At 42.0% G+C, this 25,181-nt stretch overlaps 2 protein-coding genes across 2 annotated transcripts; one reads left to right on the top strand and one right to left on the bottom strand.

Moving 5' to 3' along the window:
- Positions 1-202: 202 nt before the first annotated feature.
- Positions 203-11,777, top strand: caprin1a (cell cycle associated protein 1a). The gene is made up of 19 exons (XM_053634103.1): positions 203-357; positions 1,176-1,319; positions 2,140-2,202; positions 3,042-3,128; positions 3,230-3,474; positions 3,836-3,918; positions 5,664-5,873; positions 5,955-6,007; positions 6,090-6,176; positions 6,670-6,870; positions 6,968-7,058; positions 7,329-7,390; positions 7,476-7,586; positions 7,677-7,805; positions 8,163-8,316; positions 8,546-8,749; positions 9,180-9,286; positions 9,580-9,640; positions 11,245-11,777. Exons 2-19 carry the CDS (start codon positions 1,176-1,178, stop codon positions 11,307-11,309), a joined length of 2,157 nt encoding a protein of 718 aa, XP_053490078.1. The 5' UTR covers positions 203-357; the 3' UTR covers positions 11,310-11,777.
- A 122-nt stretch (positions 11,778-11,899) lies between these two features.
- On the bottom strand, positions 11,900-21,089 carry nucb2a (nucleobindin 2a). The gene is made up of 13 exons (XM_053634105.1): positions 20,951-21,089; positions 20,282-20,419; positions 18,419-18,526; positions 18,196-18,328; positions 16,365-16,468; positions 15,848-16,033; positions 15,662-15,752; positions 15,501-15,559; positions 15,322-15,414; positions 15,004-15,093; positions 14,727-14,897; positions 13,326-13,386; positions 11,900-12,659 (listed from the first exon to the last, which is right to left on the bottom strand). The coding sequence occupies exons 2-13, from the start codon at positions 20,417-20,419 to the stop codon at positions 12,481-12,483; spliced, it is 1,413 nt and encodes a 470-aa protein (XP_053490080.1). The 5' UTR covers positions 20,951-21,089; the 3' UTR covers positions 11,900-12,480.
- Between the last annotated feature and the right edge of the window lie 4,092 nt (positions 21,090-25,181).

Here is a 25,181-nt window from a genome sequence, read left to right as displayed (position 1 = left end):
AAACTTCGCTGTTGCTTGGTATGTTCCAATAAATCAAATCATAAATAAAAAAGAAACACCAAGCAAAACGAACACGTCTTGGTCGGGAAGTATTTATTTTAAAAACATATTTCTGTAATTAAATAAAGTCAGGCGCAGCCAGGTCAGCCCACACGGGGTCCTTATTCAGCCATATAAATCCTTCACTCGGGTAGATGCGATTTTTGTAGTTGCCGGGCAGGCCGACGGTCTGGAACGTGTTTAGCTTAGCTACTGTCCATAAAAAACAAAAAAACAAAAAAAACAAGCAACATTCGAAAAAATAAACGTTCAAACACACAGAGAGGTTTGACATCTCTTTCGATATTGAAAGTAAAGGTAAGAATAATGCTGGAGGATGAATAAACGATAAATTTGCCGAGTCCGCTCGAGCCGACGTCGAGTTCATGCCGTCTAGCTTAGCATTTAGCATTTAGCATAGCACAACATAACACAGTTTAGTATAGCTAACGTAGTCCGGTGTTAGCACGAGCTAGCTCAACCGCGACTGATGAAATGAAACTTCGTTCTGTCTCAGCATGTAATATTTTACCGTCCGAGTTTTATTCCCATCCGAAACATATTCGATTCGATACATCCGCCGAGGTGATTAGCATGATCAGACCAGCTCACGCTAATTGTGTAGGCTTTGATGGTTAGAGCTAATGCTAGCTAGCAATGGTTTTAGCAACCGACCCGAGAAGAAAGGATGGAGCGAGGACGAGGAAGAAGGAAGGAGGGAGGGGGTTCATGGCAGATCCAAGACGCCGAAGAAACGTTTTAATAATTAAAACGGATTAGTTGATGTTGTGAAGGAACTGGAGCGGGGCGGTAGCGCGGTGTAATGAGGAGATCGGCCGGCCGACACCCTGCAGGATCCGGCCAGTGTGTCTGAGCTTTAGCGTTAGCATTTTCGTCCATTTCATTGACCCATTTCCAACAGCATTCCTCCATAGCTGTGTGGAATAAATTAATAAATAAATACACTGTTCGATGCGTTGATATAGCTCAAATTAAATATTTTAACAATACAACAAACCATGGTGAGAGGGAGGACTATTATCTAGTTTCGAATCTACTCCACTTTATTTCTGTATCATTTATTTATATATATATATGGTATAATGTTTTGTGTCTCTCTCGCTCTCTCTCCACAGATGCCATCTGCAACCACTGGTGACTATGCTGTTCAGTCCTCCAGTCCAGAGCTGGGCTCTGCTCCTGTCTCGGCTCCTACCGAGGCCCTGAAGCAAGTGCTGAACATCATCGAGAAGAAGGTCCGCAACATGGAGAAGAGAAAGGTATCTGTCCTTCTGGTTGTCGGACGTTAAATACGTTATACCGCTGGAAGTATGCGGTCACCTGACCTTCACACCCGTATGAGGTTCTTCCACACACTCTTCCTGTAAAGTTAGATGCACACGATCGTACAGAACGTCTTTTTACGAAAGACGCAAAGCGCACGAAGAGTGCGAGCTCCATGAAGACGTAGTGTGCATAGATTGGAAGAAGGTCGGAGAACTCTAGTGTCCTGCACACACCCTTGACCTCAACCCCACTGAACACCTTTGGGATGATCTGGGGCGTTCCCCGACGTCCGAACACCAGCGCCAGACCTCGACCTCGCTGACGCGCTAATGGAGCTGAACGAACACAAATCCTCACCATGTTATACCAGCATAGGGGGAATGAATCTGGAACGAGATGCTCGATAAAATCATATAGGCGTGATGGTCATGGGTGCACGTACTTTTAGATGTATCGCGTACAACAGGAGCGTAACGGTTGGCGTTGTGACTTGAAGGACAGAGAGAATGAGAGCGGCTGTGAGGAAATGGGGGTGTGATGAGACGAAGAAAACAAAACAACCAAAAACGGCACCCGGTATTTAACTGGAAGCCCCGCCCCCTTCCTCCGTATATAAAATGTAAAAGATGCTGTAAGAGAGGTCGTCTGTAACAAACACTTTACGAGTAATTTTAACGATTAGAAAGCATAGATGAGATCACAGTGTACTTTAAATATGCCACACGGTCGGTGATGAGTTGTGATGTTTAGTGACCAATGCGAGCGCTAATTAATCTATTTCTCTCCTTTTTTTTTTTTTCCTTTTCTTTTAAGTCCAAGCTGGAAGACTACAAGACACGGAAGAGCAAAGGAGAGCGGCTAAATCAGGATCAGCTGGTTTGTATCCTTGTGTTTTAGTTTAAGCTTTGTTCATTATTTACTTAACCTCAAACATCAGCGCAAACATCAATAACCCTGCTATAATCGGGATAATCCACGTCTGAGTCTCTCGCCATCCGCGATGATGCGTCTTACTTTGTTAAACATCAACTTTAACATCATATTAAATTTTTAATTTTTAATTTTTTTGTTACTTTTACATTGTGGTCCGTATCCCTGCATATGAGCTGTTACTATAGAAACGATAAAGAGCAGATTAATATAAACCAAGGTTCAAAGATATGTTGTACAAAAATAATGCGCTCCCTACTTTCATCGCTACTCGGAGTGACCGTGTGGGGAATATAATTTATTTATTTATTTATTAGTTTTTACCTTCTTGCCTGCTCCTATTTAGAATGAGATGATCATTCTGGTCAGGATTAAAAGCCTCTGCACAGGCCACGCCCATAATCGAATTGGCAGCGTTACCACGTTTCGCCGGTAGTGCGTGATGCTTTGTTGGGAAATGTCAATGAGCATTTCCTGCCTGATGGGTCTGATCTGGTCAGCACTGCAGGGTTGAAAGGATTTTGGCCTGGAGCTAGCATGTGTTTGGGCTTCGTGTGTGTGAGAGATCAGACTCGTATAACAGGTCTAATGTTGGACAGATAGCAGTGAAATGTCCAAGTTATAAGTTTTATTCGAATCGCAGCACTGATTTAAATAACGTGCCAGAGTGTGGCGCCGATTAAAAACACCCCAAAAAAACCAGCAATGTTTATAACTTTTCTCTCAGCATAATGTCTGTATTAAAGCCTTGCATATTGATTTCTGGTTTCATATATTTATTTTAGGACGCTTTGTCCAAAGCTCAGGAGGTGGCACACAACTTGGAGTTTGCCCGGGAGCTTCTGAAGAGCTTCTCGTCTTTAAACGTCGAGGTTCCGTGTAGTTTCTGTCTTCATCGATCGTATTTTGCCACACAAGCCTCTCCGTGCCTAACCCTTTTTTTTTCCCCCTGCACTTTTTCTTCTCCGTTCAGATCCAGAAGGCGGTGAAGAAGACGGCGCGGCGGGAGCAGCTGAAGCGCGATGAGGCTGAGCAGCGGCGCCTGAAGGCTGTGCTGGAGGTTCAGTACGTTCTGGACCAGCTCGGCGAGGAGAGCGTGAGGCAGGAGCTGAGGCAGGTGGAACGGGGGACCGACGGGCCTCTGCTCACCGAAGCCGAGCTTACGGGACTCGACGACTTCTACAAGCTGGTCGGCCCTGAGAGGGACCCCAACATCAGGCACGATGCGTTTCCTCTTCGTTACAGCGTTCAGTGCTAAAATTCCACCAATAAAATAAATAAATAACTGTAGCTGATGCTTCTGATTATTTACCGAATTCACCCCATCTTTCTATAGTTAAATACTAATACAAAGCCATTAATTTATAAACTAGTTATTAAATTCAAACCTAATCTGGACATTAAATATATTACTGTATTTTCATATGTTATTTCCTTTTTTACTGAATGTCTGGCGCCCCAGAAATATTCAAAGCAAAACCTGGATAAAACGTGCGTTTGGACGTCGTTCCACATCGCCGAAGTAAATTAACACACTCGGGTTGGTTGGTTGATCTATCTGCTCCTTTCACTCTTCCAGGCTGACTGATCAGTTCGAGGAGGCGTCCGTGCATTTGTGGGAGTTGCTGGAAGGAAGAGACAAAGCTGTGGCAGGAACCACGTGTAAGTCCTCAAACTGTCCCTTTTAAGTACGGAGGAAAATGCATGATGATCATTATGTAAAGACTGTAAAGAAATGGGGCGCTGCTCAGCTCTGGTGAGATCCAGCTGTTCTCGACTCATTGGCCTGACTCAGCACAGCTGGGCGTCGTGCCCAAGGCTCGCTCTTAAAGCCTGTGGGCTTGAAGGTTGGGTAGGGTCATTTACACAACGAGCCACACTTTAACCCTAATGAGCTTTTGGAAAAAAATTTTTAGAAGTTAAATCACTATGTTTAAAAAAAATGCTAAAGAATAAATGAGAAACTAAGTGTTAACTGGTAAGAGGTTGAATGTTCTGTAATAACACACGCTTTCACTCATTTGAACACAGTACCATGTTACTTTACTCTGTAAATTTGTGGCACTTCTTACATTTATATACAGTGACATGTTATTACTCCATTACAGCGTGAATTTCTAACATTTACAGATGAGGATATAAAGGTAAACAAGTCACTTCTGCGCTGGAGAAAACACGTCTGGAACACATAAAACAGCACACACATCTGTCGCAGCGTCTGACACGAGGAGTCACATTAATACAATTACCAGTTTGTTTGAAGCACTTAATATAAAACATTCTCACGTTTTGGACAAACTGGATCGTGCAGTTTTCCCTCAGCAGTTCACTCTGTGACCTAAGCTGTTTTTCACCTGGGTTTTATTCATAGAAGTGACTTTTTCTCTGTCATGAAGTCACGTCACTTCCGGGGGGTTTTAGGGTACCCACAGTGACGTCACACACCCGACTCCTCCGTAATCTAATGGGGCTACATGTAGAGGTTGATCGGTTTTGCTGATTAATCAGCACCAATAACTGATTGTTGCAGATAACCGCTAGTTCCAGCAGTCCACGCTGGTAGGTTTTCCCGGGTTGCGTCCGCTGTCATTATACAGTATGAGAGCGGCCTCTAGAGGCGAAATAAAAACCATCACGTGCGCATTTTGTCGTGCTATTTGAAGTGTTTTTTAAAAAAAAATTATTATTAATGTTTATATTTCATTTTTAAAAAGTGCAGTAAGTTTTCATGGAACAGTCGGTCAAGTTCTGTAATATTTTACTATGTTTTCATTCAGTGTCGATATTAAAAACTGTCCGTCTCTAGCTACAACAAAGCCCAACGTTTTTACAAGTGTCGGCTTCGACTGTAAATCAAGACGACGCGTTATTCCTCGTTGCTGTCGGCAGGTTGGAATTAATCAGAACTGAAACCGAAAGGGTTTGTAGGGACGCAAGTGTGGCCCTTTTTGTTGTGGAAAAGAAGCCGAAGTTTGGTTGCGAAACATTCCTGCAGTGGAAAAATGGCCTAATGTGGTTCCATAACATACCGTTGCAAGTGCTGAAAACTTGTTAGGTCGCTCATTCTGTTGTATTGTGGCCATCTAGGAAAGCAGTCATGGAATTTTCACTTGAAGTGGACTCGTTTTTTCCTGGAAAGATTTGGTTTTAAATGCCGGTTTCACTGTGTGTGTGTGTGTGTGTGTGTGTGTGTGTGTGTGTGTGTGTGTGTGTGTGTGAAGATCTTTGATGGATCCAAATTCTGAGTTGGAAGTGTGTAACTAATCGTGTGGCTGGAGATGTTGAAGCAGAACTGGGAGGCTTATTTGAATAGGAAAATACTTCAAGTAACCCTAATGACTCTACCTTATTTACTCATTTTTAAAAACATTCATTATAAGTGCTCATGACCCGTTTCTGTTTTGTAGACAAGGCCCTTAAGGAGACTTTGGACAAGGTACTGCTCAGCGGTTACTTCGACCAGACGCAAACTTCGCACCAGAACGGTGTGTGTGAGGAAGAGGAGGAGGAACAACAACAGCAGCAGCAGCAGAAGCCGCCGCCGCCGCAGCAGCAGCAGCAACCTGCTCCTGCCCCTGCCGAGTCAGCGGAGTGTGAGGAGCAGCCGGCGGAGCCAGGTATGAATCGTCACGTACGTATGGCTGTAATGATGAACGGGTCTGGTGCTGGTGTCTTACGGTTCTGCTTTTGTTTAACAGAAGGGTCGGTCACTCAAGAATTCACGGAGCCCATTGAAGTGGAAGCAACAGAGGTTGGTAGCGGCGTTACTTACTTGATTGATTGATTTTTTTTCTGTTTCTTCTCGGTGCCTAACATTCTCCCTTTTGTTGCAGTTTGTAAACCGAAAGTTCATTCCAGAAGCCACTTATAACACCAGTCCTGAAAAAGAGCAAGGAGGGGAATGGGCCGTAAGCCCCGAGGTGAGATCTCGGTCTGTACGCTAGCTCGTTTTCACACTTCAGTTGTCGGTACGTTTGTGAGCGCTAGTGTTCCAGAGATCCCAATTTTTACTTCAGTTCCTATGTTACTTCCTGTTTTGAACTTTCATCATGGCAGGGAAAGGGTGGCGGAGGTTAGGGGAGGTGATGGAACGTGTTATCGTATATATTCAGAGCAAAGAAGGGGTTGGGGGGTGCAGAATTGCGAGCGAAAGGCTTCGACACAAACATCTGATCAGTGTTGAGCTCGAGATCCTTAAATCTATAGTGTAGGCTTACACATATACTACTATAACCACACACACGTGGAACGCATCAGGAAGACCCACTAGCTGGAGAGCTGTATTACGTGTCGGAGGAGTGATGGAGCTCAGTTATATCTACAGGATCTGATCAGGCCGAGTGTGAAGACACCCTTAGTGTGTTAGTCACATGTTTTGGTCAGTGTTTAACTGACTTATCTGTGTCTGTACAGATCGTAAGCTCCCTCCAGCAGCAGCAGCAGCAGCCTCCTCAGCCTCAGCAGCCTCCTTCCTCGATGAGCCCGGCTCTGGTGAGCTCGGAGGCCCACTCGCTCGCCCCCGTCCTCTCTCCCGCCTCGGCTGACCCGCTGGTCAGGAAGCAGGCCGTGCAGGACCTCATGGCACAGATGCAGGGCACCTACAACTTCATGCAGGTCAGCAGCTCGGCACATGGTCATAAACTGGCAAATTTATTTTTGCTCCATGTGCTTTCTATATCTCTTTCTCTCTCCCTTTTATGTTTTTTGGCAGGACTCCATGCTGGAGTTTGACGGACAGTCTCTGGATCCCGCCATCGTATCCGCTCAGCCTATGAAGTCTGCACAGATGGTCTGCGCTCCAGGTAAAGATGGAAACTTGCTCCAAAACGCAGCTGGTACAATGGAGTCGTGTTTTCCAGGTTTATATAAAACGCTCGGAATGATAACGTACACTTTATCTATCTATCTATCTATCTATCTATTTATTTATATTTTTTTTCCTTCTCTGCTAGCATCAGAAAAGATGTCATTCTGTGATGTGGCAGCCATTTTGTTTCTGCCATTTGTCAGTGGTCCGTGCACGCTTGTGTGTTTGAGACTAAATGAGAGTGCTGTTTTTGATTTTTGTGCAGCTCACACAGAAACCCGACTCCCTCAACACAGTACAGTTCCTGTACATCCAGAACCCACACAAGTAAGTAAACGGGTCCTGGAGGAGGAAGGGGGAAGGAAAGCGTTCCTTACAGATTGGCCTTTAAAATGCTTTCCCTGCTGTTTAGGTTCCCATGGTGACCCCTCCCACCGAAGCGTACGCCTCTACGCCGCCGCTCTACCAGCCTCCTCACAGCACAGACCCTCGGCCTCAGCCCGACCCCATCGACCCTCTCCAGGTATTTAGTCCAATGCGTCACGTGCAGCCGTGGAGATGAGATGTTTGCCCTCGGTCCACGTGTTGATTTTTTCCATTGTCCGTGTTCCAGGTGTCCATGCCCCTGTCGTCGGAGCAGCCCCCCGCCCCGTCGTCTCAACCCCAGGCCTTTCAGTCCGTCTCGAAACCCCTGCACAGTGGCATCAACGTCAACGCCGCACCATTCCAGTCCATGCAAGCGGTAAGAACGCCTCACGGTAATCCGGTTGAATCGCGTCCAATGAAAATAAATGCTGGATCTGATCATTTTGACTTTCCTGTTTGATTAGGTGAATTATTGAATTGGGAATTTTTGTACACAACCACACGTTGTTCCTTATTTATTAAATAAATAAATAGTCCCATCTCTCAGAGGGTCAGTTTTACTGATTCGTTTATTTACGAACGCATTTAACTGAAGAATTATTTATTTGTAATGTATAAAAATCATTTCTAAATTATTTCTCAGATGTTTGATGTAGTAGATGTCCGTAGTGCGCGTGCGAGCAAGGGTCTGGTTTGATCTTCTAAATGCTCTTTTGTCTGATCTGGTCCTCAGGTGTTTAATCTGAACGCCCCAGTTCCTCCCTCGAATGAGCTGGAGTCTCAGAAGATGTCGAGTCAGTATCAGAGCACTTACACCCAGAGCTTCAGCAGCCAGCCTACACACTCGGTGGAGCAGCAGGAGCTTCAGCAGGAACCTCTCCAGTCAGGTACGCATAATCAACCCCCCCCACCACACACACACACACACCACAACCACCAAGTGCTTAATTAGTGTGAGATCAGTAAAGGTAAATAATCTTGTGTAATGGTAAGATCAGGACGTAGAACAAGTCCAGAGTCTTTGCTTTCGTGTTAACTTTTTTTTTTTTTTTTTTTTTTTTTTTTTTCTTCTTCTTTTTCTTCCCCCACTTCTTTTCGTGTTCGCACTTTCTTCAGTTGTCGGAGCGTTCCACTCTCAAGACCAAGGGATTCCTTCCTCTGGGGGCCACCAGTCGATGAGCCAGCAGCCGTCGGGTCAGGGTGCGGGGTTCGGGCGCCAGCCTCAGTCTTTCTACGGCAGCCGAGCCATGCCACGTGGAGGTCCCCGGAACGCCAGAGGGGCCATGAACGGATACCGCGGACCATCCAACGGCTTCAGAGGTCCGTTCTGTTCTCACACTCACTGTTTGTTGTGGGGGGAAATAGTTCTGTCCTGAGTTTTTGCGTGTAACGATTCGTATAATTGTCGACGAGTTTTTATTTCAGTTACTTTTGAGATACTCGGGTGTTTCATATTAACGCCTTCAAGGAGCGAGGGCAAATAGACCCTAGCCGTTCAATCAGAACAAAAGTAATGGCACCTTATAAAAGGAGTTGGTGTGTTGAAGCACTGCAGTGGCTTTACTGGTTCATCATTTTCAGCAGTTTAACCTTTTATGGACTCTTGTGGGCGTGGCTTAATGTGCAGCGACTGTGCTCGGACATTTCGCGACCTGTGTTTGTTAGCTTGGTCTAGCCACAGAAACCACTTGTGCAACTTCAATATCACAAACCTGATTTTATTTATTAAAAGTTCTGTTGCGCGTTCTAGGTGGATATGACGGCTATCGCGCTCCTTTTCCCAACACTCCCAACACTGGTTATGGACAAACCCAGTTCAGCACTCCACGGGACTACTCGAGCAGCACCTACCAGCGGGTACGCGCCCCACACACCATCTAACCCGTGGATTTCCATGTGTCTATTGTAACTACTTAAAAGCTGCTTGGTTTAAAATTCTGGAAAACGTCATTAATCCAAGCACCGTTAAAGAAATCTGATCGTGTAGATCTCGAGTTTTGCTTGAATCAGATTTTATAACCAAGTTGATTTGAGTTATTGCTGGAATCTGGAAACTCTTTAGCTGTGTAATTAGTCTGTGTAAACGCCTCAGCTTGACTTTCCTCACTTTCTCGGTCCCCTCCCCTCTCACTTCCTTCTTCTCCCAACAGGAAGGATATCAGCAGAGCTTCAAGAGAGGAGCTGCCCAGGGAGCTCGAGGTAGCTCTCGAGGTAATGCCCAAGCGATGCGATCCTAAAACGCTTTGAGAAGACGTAGTCGTCTTTAGCCACCTCGAACATTCATTTACTGAGAATGGGTTTAACCTTTTCCCCTCTTTTTTTTTTTTTTTTTTTTTTTCTCCCTTTTAAACCCCCCCACCCACCCACCTCTCTCTCTCCCCCTCCCTTTCTTTGACATCAGTGGTATGTTTCTATTTTGGCTTATCAAGTAGCCCTTGATATTTTACAGAGACACGTGCAGAGCTGAAACGGTCAGTGTTGTGATTTTTCAGCGAGGTTGTGTTTAAAAAAAAAAAAGAAAAAAAAAAAAAGGAAATAGATATTCATGTAAAAGTTTAAAGATTTTCATTAATTTATTTTTTGTATAAAATAAAATGCAAAAAAATGAACCACCACTGTTAATCCAATACATGAGGGGTGATTTTTTTATTTTTAATTTTAATTTTTTTTTCCTCCCCCATCCCTATCCCCGTGGTTCTCACCAGTGGGTTTTGTTTGAAATAATCTCCAACATCGTCCTGAGTCTCTCTCTTCCACATTTCATTTAGAAGAACTTCCCGCAGCCCTGGCCTTTGTATGCTCATGTTGCTCCTTGAGAGAATGTTTCAATAAAGACGTGTTGCATTACCTGCTTTGTCTGCTGCTTTTTTTTTTTTTCTTTTTTTCTTTTTCTCCTTGGCTTTTTTGGTGCTCTGGAATCTTTACACCCGCCTGAAATGGGATGATCGATTGTGCTGGCTTTTGCTTAAAAATTTATTTTTTTTAAATTATTAATTCTTTTTATAAAGGACTGCAGTCGACTTGTCTGGCTTAGGCGTCCCGTCCCGAGACTTCCACAGCTTTGCTTTCCTGTCTTTTTTGTGCTGTGTTTATCGTCCTGCTATATTCGAGGGGGGAACCCCGACACTGTTAAAACAGAGCTACCAATTATTATTATTATTATTATTATTATTATTGTTATTATTAGTTCTGATTTTGGTTCTGGGTTTAAAAAGTAAAGTTTTGTTTATTTTTCCAAAATCCAACATCACCACATTCCACTCTTTATTTCCATCCGGCTTCTGGAAATACTCTGAAACTGACCACAGTGGTGTCAAACAGACGGTCTGATGGAAGATAGAACCCCTGGTCTAAATTATAATTGTTTTGTGGACCATAACTAACAGATTTTTTTAAAAAAAATAATAAAGCAATAAACTTTTGCTTCTGACAAAACATGCTAAAAATCCAAAGGAACTGAAATAATCCCAGACACGGATCAAAAAGGTACTGACTTTATTAGTCACTAAACCTTTTTTTTTTTTTTTAAAACCCCAGAGCGCGTTTAATACCCCTGTAGAGCTCTAGCTTGTTTTAATTTTTTTTTGGATTTCTCTTCCACCGCGCGCGTAGCTCGGATTTTAAACCTTCATCCGTTTTGCTAAAATGCCCGTGTGTTTAGTTGCTTTAACCAGGTGAGTCCTGTTTTCAAACTTAAATGTAACTTGTGCATGCCATTCATTTAAAGATTCTCAACATGCATGATTTTTGATTTGAAAGACCACGTGAACTCGGACCACGTGATCACGTAGGAATTCTTTTTGTGTGTGTCGCAGGACGAGGCGGACTGTACAAACCCGGCCGAGGGATGAGCACCATGGCTGCTGTCCAGACTAGCTAATCCTAAACACCTTCCTCGTCAACCCGCTCACCAGACTACTCTCCATCTCCATCAGTCCGTGTAGCAAGGTGTTCGGGTACACACACACACACACACACACACACACCCCCCCAAGCCATACCACTCCTAACTAACTTCAAGCTGTATGTTATAAAGCTTTGTCATGCAATCGCACGCTGTCGATAGCCTTAATTCTGTAAAGGAGGAACGTCTGTGCCTTTTTATTTGTTTCGGAGTTTAAAATTGGACCAGGTTTGATGACGGTTCGTCTATAATACACAAACGTAGCCAAAAAAAAGAATGTGAAGTATGATCTGTACTGTAATGTAATATGTGTGTTTCTTTAATCTGCACCGTACTAACGACCACCTGATGAGTGCTTCATAGAATTAAACGTCTTTCAGTAGAGCTGTGGTGACTGTGGTGGATCTTTTGGAGAAAAATAAATAAGCACATGATTAACTAACAGTGCTGGTGTTTTACTCAATGATGACCAGTATAACCAGATTCCTGGGTGCATTCGGCCACTTTAATAAGAACAGCACACAAAATTATATATGACACGTTCATTTCTTTTATTATTATTATTATTATTATTATTCTGTGCAGAAAACGACGCACCTGGTAAAACGGGCACGTTAATACAGCGACGGAGTAAACAAGAACTGGAATTTAAGTTTGTAATACAGAATATTACCCTTTGGGTCATTAAGCCTGGGAATTAATTCAAAACAAAGCCTTGTCTTATAATCGTTCATCCAAGCAGAGGGAAATCCTAAAATGTTCTTTATTGAAATATCTGGCCCTTGTTTGTATTAAATTGACCTAGTTGTGAACTTTAAAAAAAAACAAAAAAAACAAACCCAATTAAAATCGATTTGAGATGGAACGTCGTGCCCTTACTGTAATCGCTTCCTGTACAATGTGCAAAACAACTCTTGACGGCGAGTCAAACCAGCATGAGGAGCATTATCAAATAAAATGGAAAAAATAATTAAAAAGAGAGTCGTATGTTTGATTGAATAAACTCCTGTTGAGAGCAGCAGAAACGCGAGGACGTACGTGGAGGTGAGTGGTGCTTACGCGTCACCTCCAGACCCTGGAGAAGTGGTGTGTGTGTGTGTGTGTGTGTGTGATCTGCACAGTCCAGCTCCTAATACCCGTCTCTCATCTACGGTAGTTGTGGGACGTTGAGGATGATGTTGGGGTGGGAATCCTGAGACAGAGACTGACTGTGGCTCAAATCCTGCTGAGCTGCAGGAGCCTCCTGGTGTCCTGGAGGAAGTGGCTGGTGTTCGGCTAGAGGCTGCTGATGGTCTTTAGGGGCTTCTGGGACTTCGTTACCTTCAACTGTAATAAGAATCAGTAAATCATGACTCGCGCATGAAACTGGGGCCGTTTTTATTTTCCTCTACTTTCCACCTTCAGGATCACTCAAATTGTGTTTGCAATAATAATAATAATAATCAGGGTGCTCCTACAAAAATAATGCTCTAGTAGAGCATGTAATCTGATGCACCATCAAAGGAGAAATGAAAACTAGGAAGATTTCAGACACAGTCTGTGTACAGAGTCTGAATCATTGAATGGAAATTGATTCTTTAGATTGTGAAGAATTTATTTAAATTAAATATAATTATCTAAACATTGTCACATCCAGCATTTATTTTCTCAAATCTCCACAACACATGACATTTCTGCAGCTCAGTTTAGTAACTTGAAGAAAAAAAAAAATAATACTGCAGCCAAAAACACAGGTTTGATTCACTTCCTGCCATCAAGTCGATTTGATTCAGAGTCGAATCATTTTCTCTTGGGAGCCGACTTGGAAGAGGACCGAGGCGGCGGCGTCTCGGACCAGGGTGTGAGCAGCATGTTCTCACCTGCCTGAAGAACCCAACCGATTTATGAAAATATTTGGATGGATGATGTTTCCCCTCTCTGTTGGATTGGGTGGGATTTCCCCCCCAATATATCCATCTATATCAATATAAAAGATGGAGGGCTAAATCATACCGTGAACTTCGGGTGGAGCCTCGACCTTCTGGTTTTTTAGACGCTCCATGTGCTCTACAGCCTGTGAAGGAAAAAAAACAAAAAAACAGCTCAATAATAATAATAATGCTTTCATATAAATCATTTATGTGGAACTTCCATATATTCTAGATTCTTTACACATGAAGTGAAATATTTCAAGCCTTTTGTTGTCTGAATCTCGAGTATTACGGCTCACGGAAATCAAAAATCCAGTATCTCAAAATATTAGAATAAAGGATTAATACAGAAATGTCGACCTGAGAAGACTCTAATCAGCGAATTAACTTAAAACACATGCAAAGGTTTCCTGCGGCTTTAATCTCTCAGTCTGGGTCAGTACACACACACAATCACAGGGAAGATGAAAGTAAATGCTGCATTTCATTTGGAAATCAAGGTTCTGGTGGAAGAGTGGAGAGGAACAGAATCCGAGCTGCTTGAAGTCCAGTGTGAAGTTTCCACAGTCAGTGATGATTTGGGTTGCCATGTCATCTGCTGGTGTTGGTCCACTGTGAGAGATTTTAGAGAACTTCATGCTTCATCTGCTGACGAGCTTTAGGAAGACGCTGATTTCCTTTTCCAGCAGGACTCGGCACCTGTCCACAGTGCCAAAACTTCTAGTAACCGGTTTACTGACCGTGGTGTTACCGTGCTTGATTGTCCAGCCGACTCGCCTGACCCGAACCCCATAGAGAGTCTACGAGAGACACCAGACCCGACGATACAGACGAGCTGAAGACCGCTATCAAAGCAACCTGGACCTCCAGAACACCTCAGCAGCGCCACAGGCTGATCGCCTCCATGCCACGCCGCACTGATGCAGTCATTGCTGCACAAGGATTAAAACCCTGACCGAGTATCAGCGCATAAATTAACATACTGTTCACAAGGTCCACATTTCTGTATTATAAATTCTTTATTCGAATAATTTGAGATGCTGGAGTTTTGATTTCCGTGAGCTGTCATCATCGCGATTAAAACAAACAAACAAAAAAAGCCTCGTAATATTTCACTATGTGTAACGGATCTAGAAAAGTTTCGCTTTTTGAATGAAATTACAGGAAAAAAAAAAAAGTGAACTTTTCCACGATATTCAATTTTTTTTTCTAGCTCCACCTGTATATCTTTAATTAGATGGTTTCCACCCAGGACTGATTAAAACATTTAAAATGATAAACATGTAAATGCATCTGTCTGTCCAAAACTCCTCCTGATGGCAGCCATGTTATTTATAAAACTGCTAAAAACCTGAATGAGCTAATTTGCATATTAACGTAATTGGATTAGTAGCTATGCCGAGACGCGTCGGAGTTCAATCCACAATACGAGACGAATGAAACGGTGAGACGTTCTACACGGAGTTCTGATTTTTGTTCCTACTTGTTGGAGTTCTATCTTCTGTGCGTTGAGCTGCTCCTGCTGTCTCTCCAGCTCGTCTCGCTGCTTCTGCAGTTCGGCCGTTTTCTGGTTCAGATCCTGCTCCTGCCTGGTGAGATGTTCCTCAAAATCGCGCATCTCCTCCTCGGTGTACGCCTGGTTCTGCTCAAGAGTCTATAATAAAATCAATCAATCACGCACCACAGAGGAATTAAGCTTCGTTACTACTCGAGGATACCGGGATCCTAACGACCCAACAGCGCAGCAACATCTCCCTCACCTCCCAGCTGTCCGGCTCCAGGAATTCCTTCTTCTTCGTAGCGATCAAGAACTCGCCTAACGATACCAGACGGTCCTTGTCCATGTCGACCTGTTTCAGAAGAAGAAATGACTGTAAAGTGTCCACTGATTTGTGGGCGGAGTTATCACAGCTTTGGGCCAATTACGGTGAAGCTTCTAGGATGATGCTGCACCACAAACGGAGATGACCTCTACGACCACAAGGATTTCGCTTTGAATACCATTAATCTAGAAAGGATGGTTGGGGGGCGTGTCCTAATTTGCATATTCATGAACAGTAAAAGATGTAGAAATTCACCTCGTTCATGACGTGCTCTCTCATGCGTAACCGCTCCTCCTCCATCTCCACCATGTCGTCCTCCTCGTTGGCAGGATCGTAGATCTTCTCCAGCTGCAAGCGAGAGTTTGTTTCTTTCCAGATTAGATTTGATTACAAATTGTTTTATAAATGTATTTTTTATATACACAGATGCGTACCTCTTTAGTAAACAACGCCTCCAGTTCCTGCTCGTCGAAGAAGCCGTCTCCGTTGGTATCTGGAATACGCGAGAAGCACAGGTCGAGATTTTTTAAAAAATCATAAATTAAAATGAAAGGTCATCCCGCTTGAGTAGTTTCGGCGAAAAAAAAAAGGTTACCGTGCAGGTTGAAGAACGTTTTGGGGTCGAAATCGTCGGGGTCGAGACCGTCCGCCTCCTCCCACACCTCCTTCAGCTGATTCTGACTGCCCTGAAAAACCAAAACACGCGCCACGCTAAGAGGAAATCTCAAACACGGAGCTTAGAGCTGGCTTAAAGAAACGGTGAAGCCGTGCTGGAACGTACAGGATGATTGATTTTCGGGTGATCGGCGTGCTTCTTCTTCATCTCTTCGTAATGCTCCTCTTCTTTCTTCCTGCTCTCCTCGTCCAGGGTCTTCAGGTGCTCGCGACGCTCGTGCTCCTTCATCATTTCGTACCTCTTGAACTCCTCATGACGTTCTTTGTCGTAATTCTCCAAATCCTTCGTGGCCTGGACAAAAATACGCTACGTGACCAAAAGTATGTGCACCCCTGACCTTCCCACCCATATAAAAAGGTTCTTCCATAAACTATTCCCAGTTTACGTCTCGGTATGCTGCAGCATTACAATTTCCCTTCACAATGTGCACAAAGCGAGCTCCATGAAGACGTGGTGCGTTACGGTTGGAAGAACTCTGGTGTCCTGCACAGAACCCTGACCTCAACCCTACTGAGCACCTCTGGGATGAACTGGAACACTGACTGCACCCCAGGACTCAAGTGTTCAAGCACAAACTTACCTCAGGAGACTGGAGTTAAAGCAGCACAAAAGATGAACTTACGGATTTGATGAGTCTGTCCAGATCTTCCACCTCAAACGTGTGTGGGTTCATGTGGTTCAGATACTCAAACTGCTTCAGTAAAGCCTGATGGTCCACGACTACACCTGCACAACACGCAGGATAAAAATATTCAAATCAGTGGATCGATGTAATTTCTGACCTCTGTGCGTTCGCGCTACAAAGTGAGAAAATGCCCACAGACTGTTTTCAACGAACAAATCAAACAAAAGCAATTGAAATAGTTAACACGACGAATTCTTAAAGTGTTTTCCCCAAATTCAACTGAAAATGCAACTTATAATGATTCCTCCAGTTTCAAAATGATTCAACCCCTTCATGGCGAGCATCTTTAGTACTCAGTAGAGCTCCTTTTGCTGTTATGACCTGCTGCAGACGAGATGCAGATCTTCTGCAGTGTTCCTGAGGAATCTTCTCCCGTTCCTCATGAGCAATGGCCTCCAGGTCAGTAATATTCTTGGGTTTGCGTGCTGCGACCGCCTTCTTCAAATCCCACCAGAGATTTTCTATGCGGTTCAAGTCAGGTGACTGTGATGGATCTGTAGAATCTTCCAGGACGACTTCTGCAACCAAGCCTTGGTGGAATTTGAGGTACGCTTGGGATCGTTGTCCTGTTGGAAGGTCCAGTGACGCCCAAGCTTCAGCTTCCTCACAGACGGCATGATGTTTGCTCCTAGGATTTCCTGATACTTCACTGAATCCATCTCGCCTTCCACACGCTGCAGGTTTCCAATGCCAGAGGATGCAAACAGCCCCAGAGCATCACCGAACCACCACCATGCTCGACTGTGGACAGAGTGTTCTTTCTTCATCCTTCTTCCTCCAGACATACCGCTGATCCATGGTGCCGAAAAGTTCCAGTTTTGTTTCATCACTCCACAGAACAGAATCCCAAAACTTCTGTGGATTATTTATATGATTCTGAGCGACTTTTCTTGTGCTTTTGGGTCAGTAGTGGTGAACGTCTTGGAGTTCTGGCATGGAAACCTTCTGCGTTTAGTACGCGCCTTACTGTGCTCACTGAAACCTCAGCGCCTGTTACACCAGGTCTTGCTGCAAGTCTTTTGCAGTCACTCGAGGGTTTTTCACATCCTGCCTTCTCAGAAATCTGCTTGCAGCCATCGATAGCTTCCTTTTTCTGCCCCGTCCAGGATTTTCATATATCTTCTGCCCCGAGCCAGTTCAGATATTTGATGTGTTCCAGCTCAAGCACGTCTGCTGCAGCTAATGAAGCTCTTGATTACTTGCATCAGGTGTGCTTCAGACATCTGTGCTGTTGTGAGGGGTTCTATTCAGGGGGGTGAATCATTTTGAAACTGGAGAAGTCATCATAAGTCGCATTTTCGGTTGAATTTGGGGAAACCGCTTGAAGCGTTCATTGTATTGAACTATTTCAATTGCTTTTGTTTGATCTGTTCATCACAAACAGCTGAAAGTCTGTACATTTTCACAATAAAACTGATTTGCACTGGGGGTTGAATCATTCTGAATGCAACTGTGTAATATATATACGCTGCATTTACTGCTGACGCTGAGAGTGGACATTTAGTTTTGATGTCGCTTGCTGAACTCAGGGGTTGAGAAGACCGTCCCGAGTTCCTAAGAGTTCCTTCGTGCTTGTTTCTTCCCCCCCCAAATAAATTCAGGTCAGAAACGACAATTTACGACTTTGTCACTGAATGCAGCTCCCCCCTACATAACACAATTTATTATTTTTATCCAGGTTTTTGATCACACTGTACAATGGAAGGAAGAAAGAAAGAACAACCCCACATTTTAATATCAACTGTATGATAATGGTCAGTTTGTGTACCGTTCCCTCCTTCGATGTCCTGCTTGGCTCGGATCAGCGTCCTCAGGCGACTCACTTCTTGCCTTTTTAACTCGTCGAGTTTAGTCCTGACGTGGTGGCTCACGAAGTCCAGCTCTTTAGCCAGTTTTCCTTGCTGGAAGAGTGAAATTGATCAGAATGTATATTAGAACTCATAACACATAATTTATGATTATTACAGAACAACTGGATCAAATAACTGTACCTTTATATCCTCCATGTCCGTGTTGTGCAGCTTTTCTCTAAAATGCTGGTCTTTTTCGAGGAAATCAATAACTTCCCTGAGATAGCGGTCATAATGCAGTCCAGTGTCCTTAAAAAGTAAAGGGTAAAAAAAAAAAAAAAAAAAAAAATAGAGAGAGAGAGAGGAGAATTTAGGCCTGAACATCACCAGCGTTTTATTTGGGAGTTATTTCTTTAACAGCATTAAATACACATTCATAGCCGAGTAAACACTTTCTATTTACTCTGTGCTAACACCAGCTCTGTGTAAATACTGCAGCTCAAATTGTCTCGAGCTCAAATAATATTTACGTACAATTTTAGATAAAGAAGTCACACTGGAATGACATCATATGATATTAATCATTTCCTATAAAATGATCATAAAAATCATTGTTTTAACATGAACACTGAGACCTGGAACACCGCCGGTACTTTCCTCCAACTGAGTCGAGCGCAAAAGTGGTGTTTCTGAAGGAGAGAAAATTGTTTTCAACCAATCAACAACCCGGACTGTTTCTAGCCCCGCCCCCTCGTCCTTGCTCGATTCTCTTAGTACCCTGCAGAAAAGGGATCCACGTATTTGTTTAAATATATTTCCACTTCGGTGTGCTAGCTGGTGATCTGTCCATCTGGTTTCAGAAGCGAACTGTAATGTTTAGAGATTCCATGCAGTTTCTTTAAAGCTTTTCTGTAAAAAGTTCCTGCTGTCATCGTGACTGCTGTCATGATCCGTGTCTCAATTCAAAAACCTTCACCGTACCTTCTGGAATATTTACTAAATCGAGAAAATCCAGAACAACGGTACTTAAAGAAGTGGTTTAAAACGGGGTCCGTAACTTTAAGAAGCGATCTGAGACACGGTGTTAGCGGACACAGCGGCCATGTTCCTGTAGATTAACTTACGTGCATTCGTATAAAACATCTGCGAATAAAGCACCGTTTCCATCGCACGTCTTCAAGAGAACACTTCTGGGGAACCTTGTGGAAACTGGCGCATCTCGCTCTCCGCCGTTTTTACTTTTCTGAGCAATTATCCAATCACACGATTTGTTGATGCGCATCGAGGAATTTACTCGGTAAGTGCGTTTCCATCGTAGTTTACGCGCACGTCTCCTTATCGAATAATAAAAAAAAAATGAATAATAATAAATCGGTCCTTGAACGAGCGAATACTTTTTTTTTTTTTAATGCACATTTTGGAGATTATATTCTCATATGCTGTTTCCTTTATGCGATATCTCAAAAAAAAAAAAATCGCTGAAATGAGATCACGTTCTCCAGGTAAACACCGCTGTAGCTGCGATAACGAGGTCACGGTGTGAGGTCATAACGATAATACGGCACCAGAAACAGACTGAAGGTGAGAATGTTCCGATTTACTGAGAAGCATCAGGCTTGATGTCCGCGTCTCAATTCTGAAGGTCTGTAGTTTTGTCTTCGTGCAATGTGCTATTTTTAGAATTCCTACTAACCTAACCTCACCTCCCCTCGCCCCCGGTTCCTCTTCTTCTCTTTTTATCTGGCAGACTAGATGTCTTACAGTTTTTATATCACTCGAACCTACGTAACAGATGTTCTGTGACCTGTTCCAATGGACATTTATCATTCTTTATCAGTATTTCCATGTGTGTATATTAGATATATATCGTATCGTATCGTTGATCTGTATCGTTAAACTAATAAGCTTTGACTGAACGATGGTGTCGGCGTGACTTCTTCCCAGGCCCGGACGACAGGAAATCAGCCAGCGCAGGGTCCAAATTCTGGTTCCGTGACTGGTATCGGACAAAGATACTTAACGTGTACTTATTTATTCCTTTTGCTTTAGAAACCCCACACTCACCACACTTGGAGGCGGTTCCTGTACCTTTTCTTCTGGCACGCTGACCTTAGTTTTATCTACACTAATAGGCACTGACTGGGAGCTGAACAGCAGGCTGGAGAGCACAAGGCAAGCGGTGAGAACTTTAATCCATGACATCTGGGAAATAAAGTAAAGAAATATTAACATTAGTTAGTGACCCAGTGTTTCATAACGAAGGTTAATGATTAACAGTAACAGCTGCTTCTGTTACCGGCTACGCGTCTAAATACAAACCTTATTAATATAAACCTTATTTCTTCTTCTTCTTATTATTATTATTATTATGGCTTGTTTTTAATTTCTTTCACAGTTTCATTATCGACTTCTCCATCAGCTAACAGCAGTTTAACACACCGCTTTAACTCCTGAGTGCTGCTACTGCCTCACAAACAGAACATATGCTAGATGTACACTAGCACACTTCCGTCCTTCTCTACTAAACAGCACGTGGAGGAAAATCAGTCCGCGCGCTGCTCGTGTTTATGTGTACTACTTAGTACGCTAGTGTTAATCCAGCCGTAGCCGAGCTATACATTTATCAGTTTAACGGATTAGCTCGTTAGCTCTGAGCTAATGACGTCAAACATCCAACAAAACACCACCCCTCCCCCTCACCAAAACAAAGAAAACAGACTGTCGGACACTTACTTTGTTTATTTCCTACGGCTAGAAGTTCGAGCAGACGTCTTTTCAGGTGCCCGCAGGTGCTCTTTCATCACCGGTAAACTTCCTCAGTGTCGCGTCATCACTACATTAATACGAACCCAGTCCGCTAAGCGAGGGAGGGAGGGCGGGGGCGGGGGCGGGGGGAAACACTGTAGAGGAGAAAAATCACAGCGACACCCAGTGGTGGGTCACCGCCATGACGCACAACACACTGGGCGGCCATTTTGTTTTAGTCAGTGATTCAAGAGACGTCGGTTTGTCATTAGTACAGTTACACTGGATACACTGGGCATTGAAATGCTTGTGACGAGGCTCAGATATAAATGTTGACAGCACAAACACTTAATGACATGAACTTACGCATATTTGGAGATTAAAGTTAAGATGCTGCTGTGATATTAAATGAGACAGTGACATAAAAGTGACGTGCTATAGAATTATCTCAGTGGCAGAGTAAAAGTGACGTGTGCTATAGAATTATTGCAATGACAGAGTAAAAGTGACGTGTTATAGAATTATTGCAATGACAGAGTAAAAGTGACGTGCTATAGAATTATTACAACGACAGAGTAAAAGTGACGTGTTATAGAATTATTGCAATGACAGAGTAAAAGTGACGTGCTATAGAATTATTACAATGACAGAGTAAAAGTGACATGCTATAGAATTATTGCAATGACAGAGTAAAAGTGACGTGTGCTACAGAATTATTGCACTGACAGAGTAAAAGTGACGTGCTACAGAATTATTACAGTGACAGAGTAAAAGTGACGTGTGTTATAGAATTATTACAATGACAGAATAAAAGTGACGTGCTATAGAATTATTGCAATGACAGAGTAAAAGTGACGTGCTATAGAATTATTGCAATGACAGAGTAAAAGTGACGTGCTATAGAATTATTGCAATGACAGAGTAAAAGTGACGTGCTATAGAATTATTGCAATGACAGAGTAAAAGTGACATGCTATAGAACTATTGCACTGACAGAGTAAAAGTGACGTGCTATAGAATTATTGCAATGACAGAGTAAAAGTGACGTGCTATAGAATTATTGCAATGACAGAGTAAAAGTGACGTGCTATAGAATTATTGCAATGACAGAGTAAAAGTGACGTGTGCTATAGAATTATTACAATGACAGAGTAAAAGTGACATGCTATAGAACTATTGCACTGACAGAGTAAAAGTGACGTGCTATAGAATTATTGCAATGACAGAGTAAAAGTGACGTTTGCTATAGAATTATTGCAATGACAGAGTAAAAGTGACGTTCTATAGAATTATTGCAATATCAGAGTAAAAGTGACGTGCTATAGAATTATTGCAATGACAGAGTAAAAGTGACGTGCTATAGAATTATTACAACGACAGAGTAAAAGTGACGTGTTATAGAATTATTGCAATGACAGAGTAAAAGTGACGTGCTATAGAATTATTGCAACGACAGAGTAAAAGTGACGTGTGTTATAGAATTATTACAATGACAGAGTAAAAGTGACGTGTGTTATAGAATTATTACAATGACAGAGTAAAAGTGACGTGCTATAGAATTATTGCAGTGACAGAGTAAAAATGACGTGCTATAGAATTATTACAATGACAGAGTAAAAGTGACGTGCTATAGAATTATTACAATGACAGAGTAAAAGTGACGTGTGCTATAGAATTATTACAATGGCAGAGTAAAAGTGACGTTTGCTATAGAATTATTGCAATGGCAGAGTAAAAGTGACGTGTGCTATAGAATTATTGCAATGGCAGAGTAAAAGTGACGTTTGCTATAGAATTATTGCAATGACAGAGTAAAAGTGATGTGCTATAGAATTATTACAATGACAGAGTAAAAGTGACGTGTGTTATAGAATTATTGCAATGACAGAGTAAAAGTGACGTGCTATAGAATTATTGCAATGACAGAGTAAAAGTGACGTGCTATAGAATTATTACAATGACAGAGTAAAAGTGACGTGTGTTATAGAATTATTGCAATGACAGAGTAAAAGTGACGTGCTATAGAATTATTGCAATGACAGAGTAAAAGTGACGTGCTATAGAATTATTGCAATGACAGAGTAAAAGTGACGTGTGCTATAGAATTATTGCAATGACAGAGTAAAAGTGACGTGCTATAGAATTATTACAATGACAGAGTAAAAGTGATGTGCTATAGAATTATTACAATGACAGAGTAAAAGTGACGTGCTATAGAATTATTGCAATGACAGAGTAAAAGTGACGTGTGCTATAGAATTATTACAATGACAGAGTAAAAGTGACGTGTGTTATAGAATTATTACAATGACAGAGTAAAAGTGACGTGCTATAGAATTATTGCAATGACAGAGTAAAAGTGACGTTTGCTATAGAATTATTGCAATGACAGAGTAAAAGTGACGTTTGCTATAGAATTATTACAATGACAGAGTAAAAGTGACGTGTGTTATAGAATTATTACAATGACAGAGTAAAAGTGACGTGCTATAGAATTATTGCAATGACAGAGTAAAAGTGACGTGCTATAGAATTATTGCAACGACAGAGTAAAAGTGACGTGCTATAGAATTATTGCAATGACAGAGTAAAAGTGACGTGCTATAGAATTATTGCAATGACAGAGTAAAAGTGACGTGTGCTATAGAATTATTACAATGACAGAGTAAAAGTGACATGCTATAGAACTATTGCACTGACAGAGTAAAAGTGACGTGCTATAGAATTATTGCAATGACAGAGTAAAAGTGACGTTTGCTATAGAATTATTGCAATGACAGAGTAAAAGTGACGTTCTATAGAATTATTGCAATATCAGAGTAAAAGTGACGTGCTATAGAATTATTGCAATGACAGAGTAAAAGTGACGTGCTATAGAATTATTACAACGACAGAGTAAAAGTGACGTGTTATAGAATTATTGCAATGACAGAGTAAAAGTGACGTGCTATAGAATTATTGCAACGACAGAGTAAAAGTGACGTGTGTTATAGAATTATTACAATGACAGAGTAAAAGTGACGTGTGTTATAGAATTATTACAATGACAGAGTAAAAGTGACGTGCTATAGAATTATTGCAGTGACAGAGTAAAAATGACGTGCTATAGAATTATTACAATGACAGAGTAAAAGTGACGTGCTATAGAATTATTACAATGACAGAGTAAAAGTGACGTGTGCTATAGAATTATTACAATGGCAGAGTAAAAGTGACGTTTGCTATAGAATTATTGCAATGGCAGAGTAAAAGTGACGTGTGCTATAGAATTATTGCAATGGCAGAGTAAAAGTGACGTTTGCTATAGAATTATTGCAATGACAGAGTAAAAGTGACGTGCTATAGAATTATTACAATGACAGAGTAAAAGTGACGTGTGTTATAGAATTATTGCAATGACAGAGTAAAAGTGACGTGCTATAGAATTATTGCAATGACAGAGTAAAAGTGACGTGCTATAGAATTATTACAATGACAGAGTAAAAGTGACGTGTGTTATAGAATTATTGCAATGACAGAGTAAAAGTGACGTGCTATAGAATTATTGCAATGACAGAGTAAAAGTGACGTGCTATAGAATTATTGCAATGACAGAGTAAAAGTGACGTGTGCTATAGAATTATTGCAATGACAGAGTAAAAGTGACGTGCTATAGAATTATTACAATGACAGAGTAAAAGTGATGTGCTATAGAATTATTACAATGACAGAGTAAAAGTGACGTGCTATAGAATTATTGCAATGACAGAGTAAAAGTGACGTGTGCTATAGAATTATTACAATGACAGAGTAAAAGTGACGTGTGTTATAGAATTATTACAATGACAGAGTAAAAGTGACGTGCTATAGAATTATTGCAATGACAGAGTAAAAGTGACGTTTGCTATAGAATTATTACAATGACAGAGTAAAAGTGACGTGTGTTATAGAATTATTACAATGACAGAGTAAAAGTGACGTGCTATAGAATTATTGCAATGACAGAGTAAAAGTGACGTGCTATAGAATTATTGCAACGACAGAGTAAAAGTGACGTGCTATAGAATTATTGCAATGACAGAGTAAAAGTGACGTGCTATAGAATTATTGCAATGACAGAGTAAAAGTGACGTGCTATAGAATTATTGCAATGACAGAGTAAAAGTGACGTGTGTTATAGAATTATTACAATGACAGAGTAAAAGTGACGTGCTATAGAATTATTGCAATGACAGAGTAA

The sequence above is a fragment of the Ictalurus furcatus genome, chromosome 10 (assembly GCF_023375685.1).
Source record: "Ictalurus furcatus strain D&B chromosome 10, Billie_1.0, whole genome shotgun sequence".
Classification (NCBI taxonomy): domain Eukaryota; kingdom Metazoa; phylum Chordata; class Actinopteri; order Siluriformes; family Ictaluridae; genus Ictalurus; species Ictalurus furcatus.
This window is presented reverse-complemented; position numbering and strand designations above follow the sequence as displayed.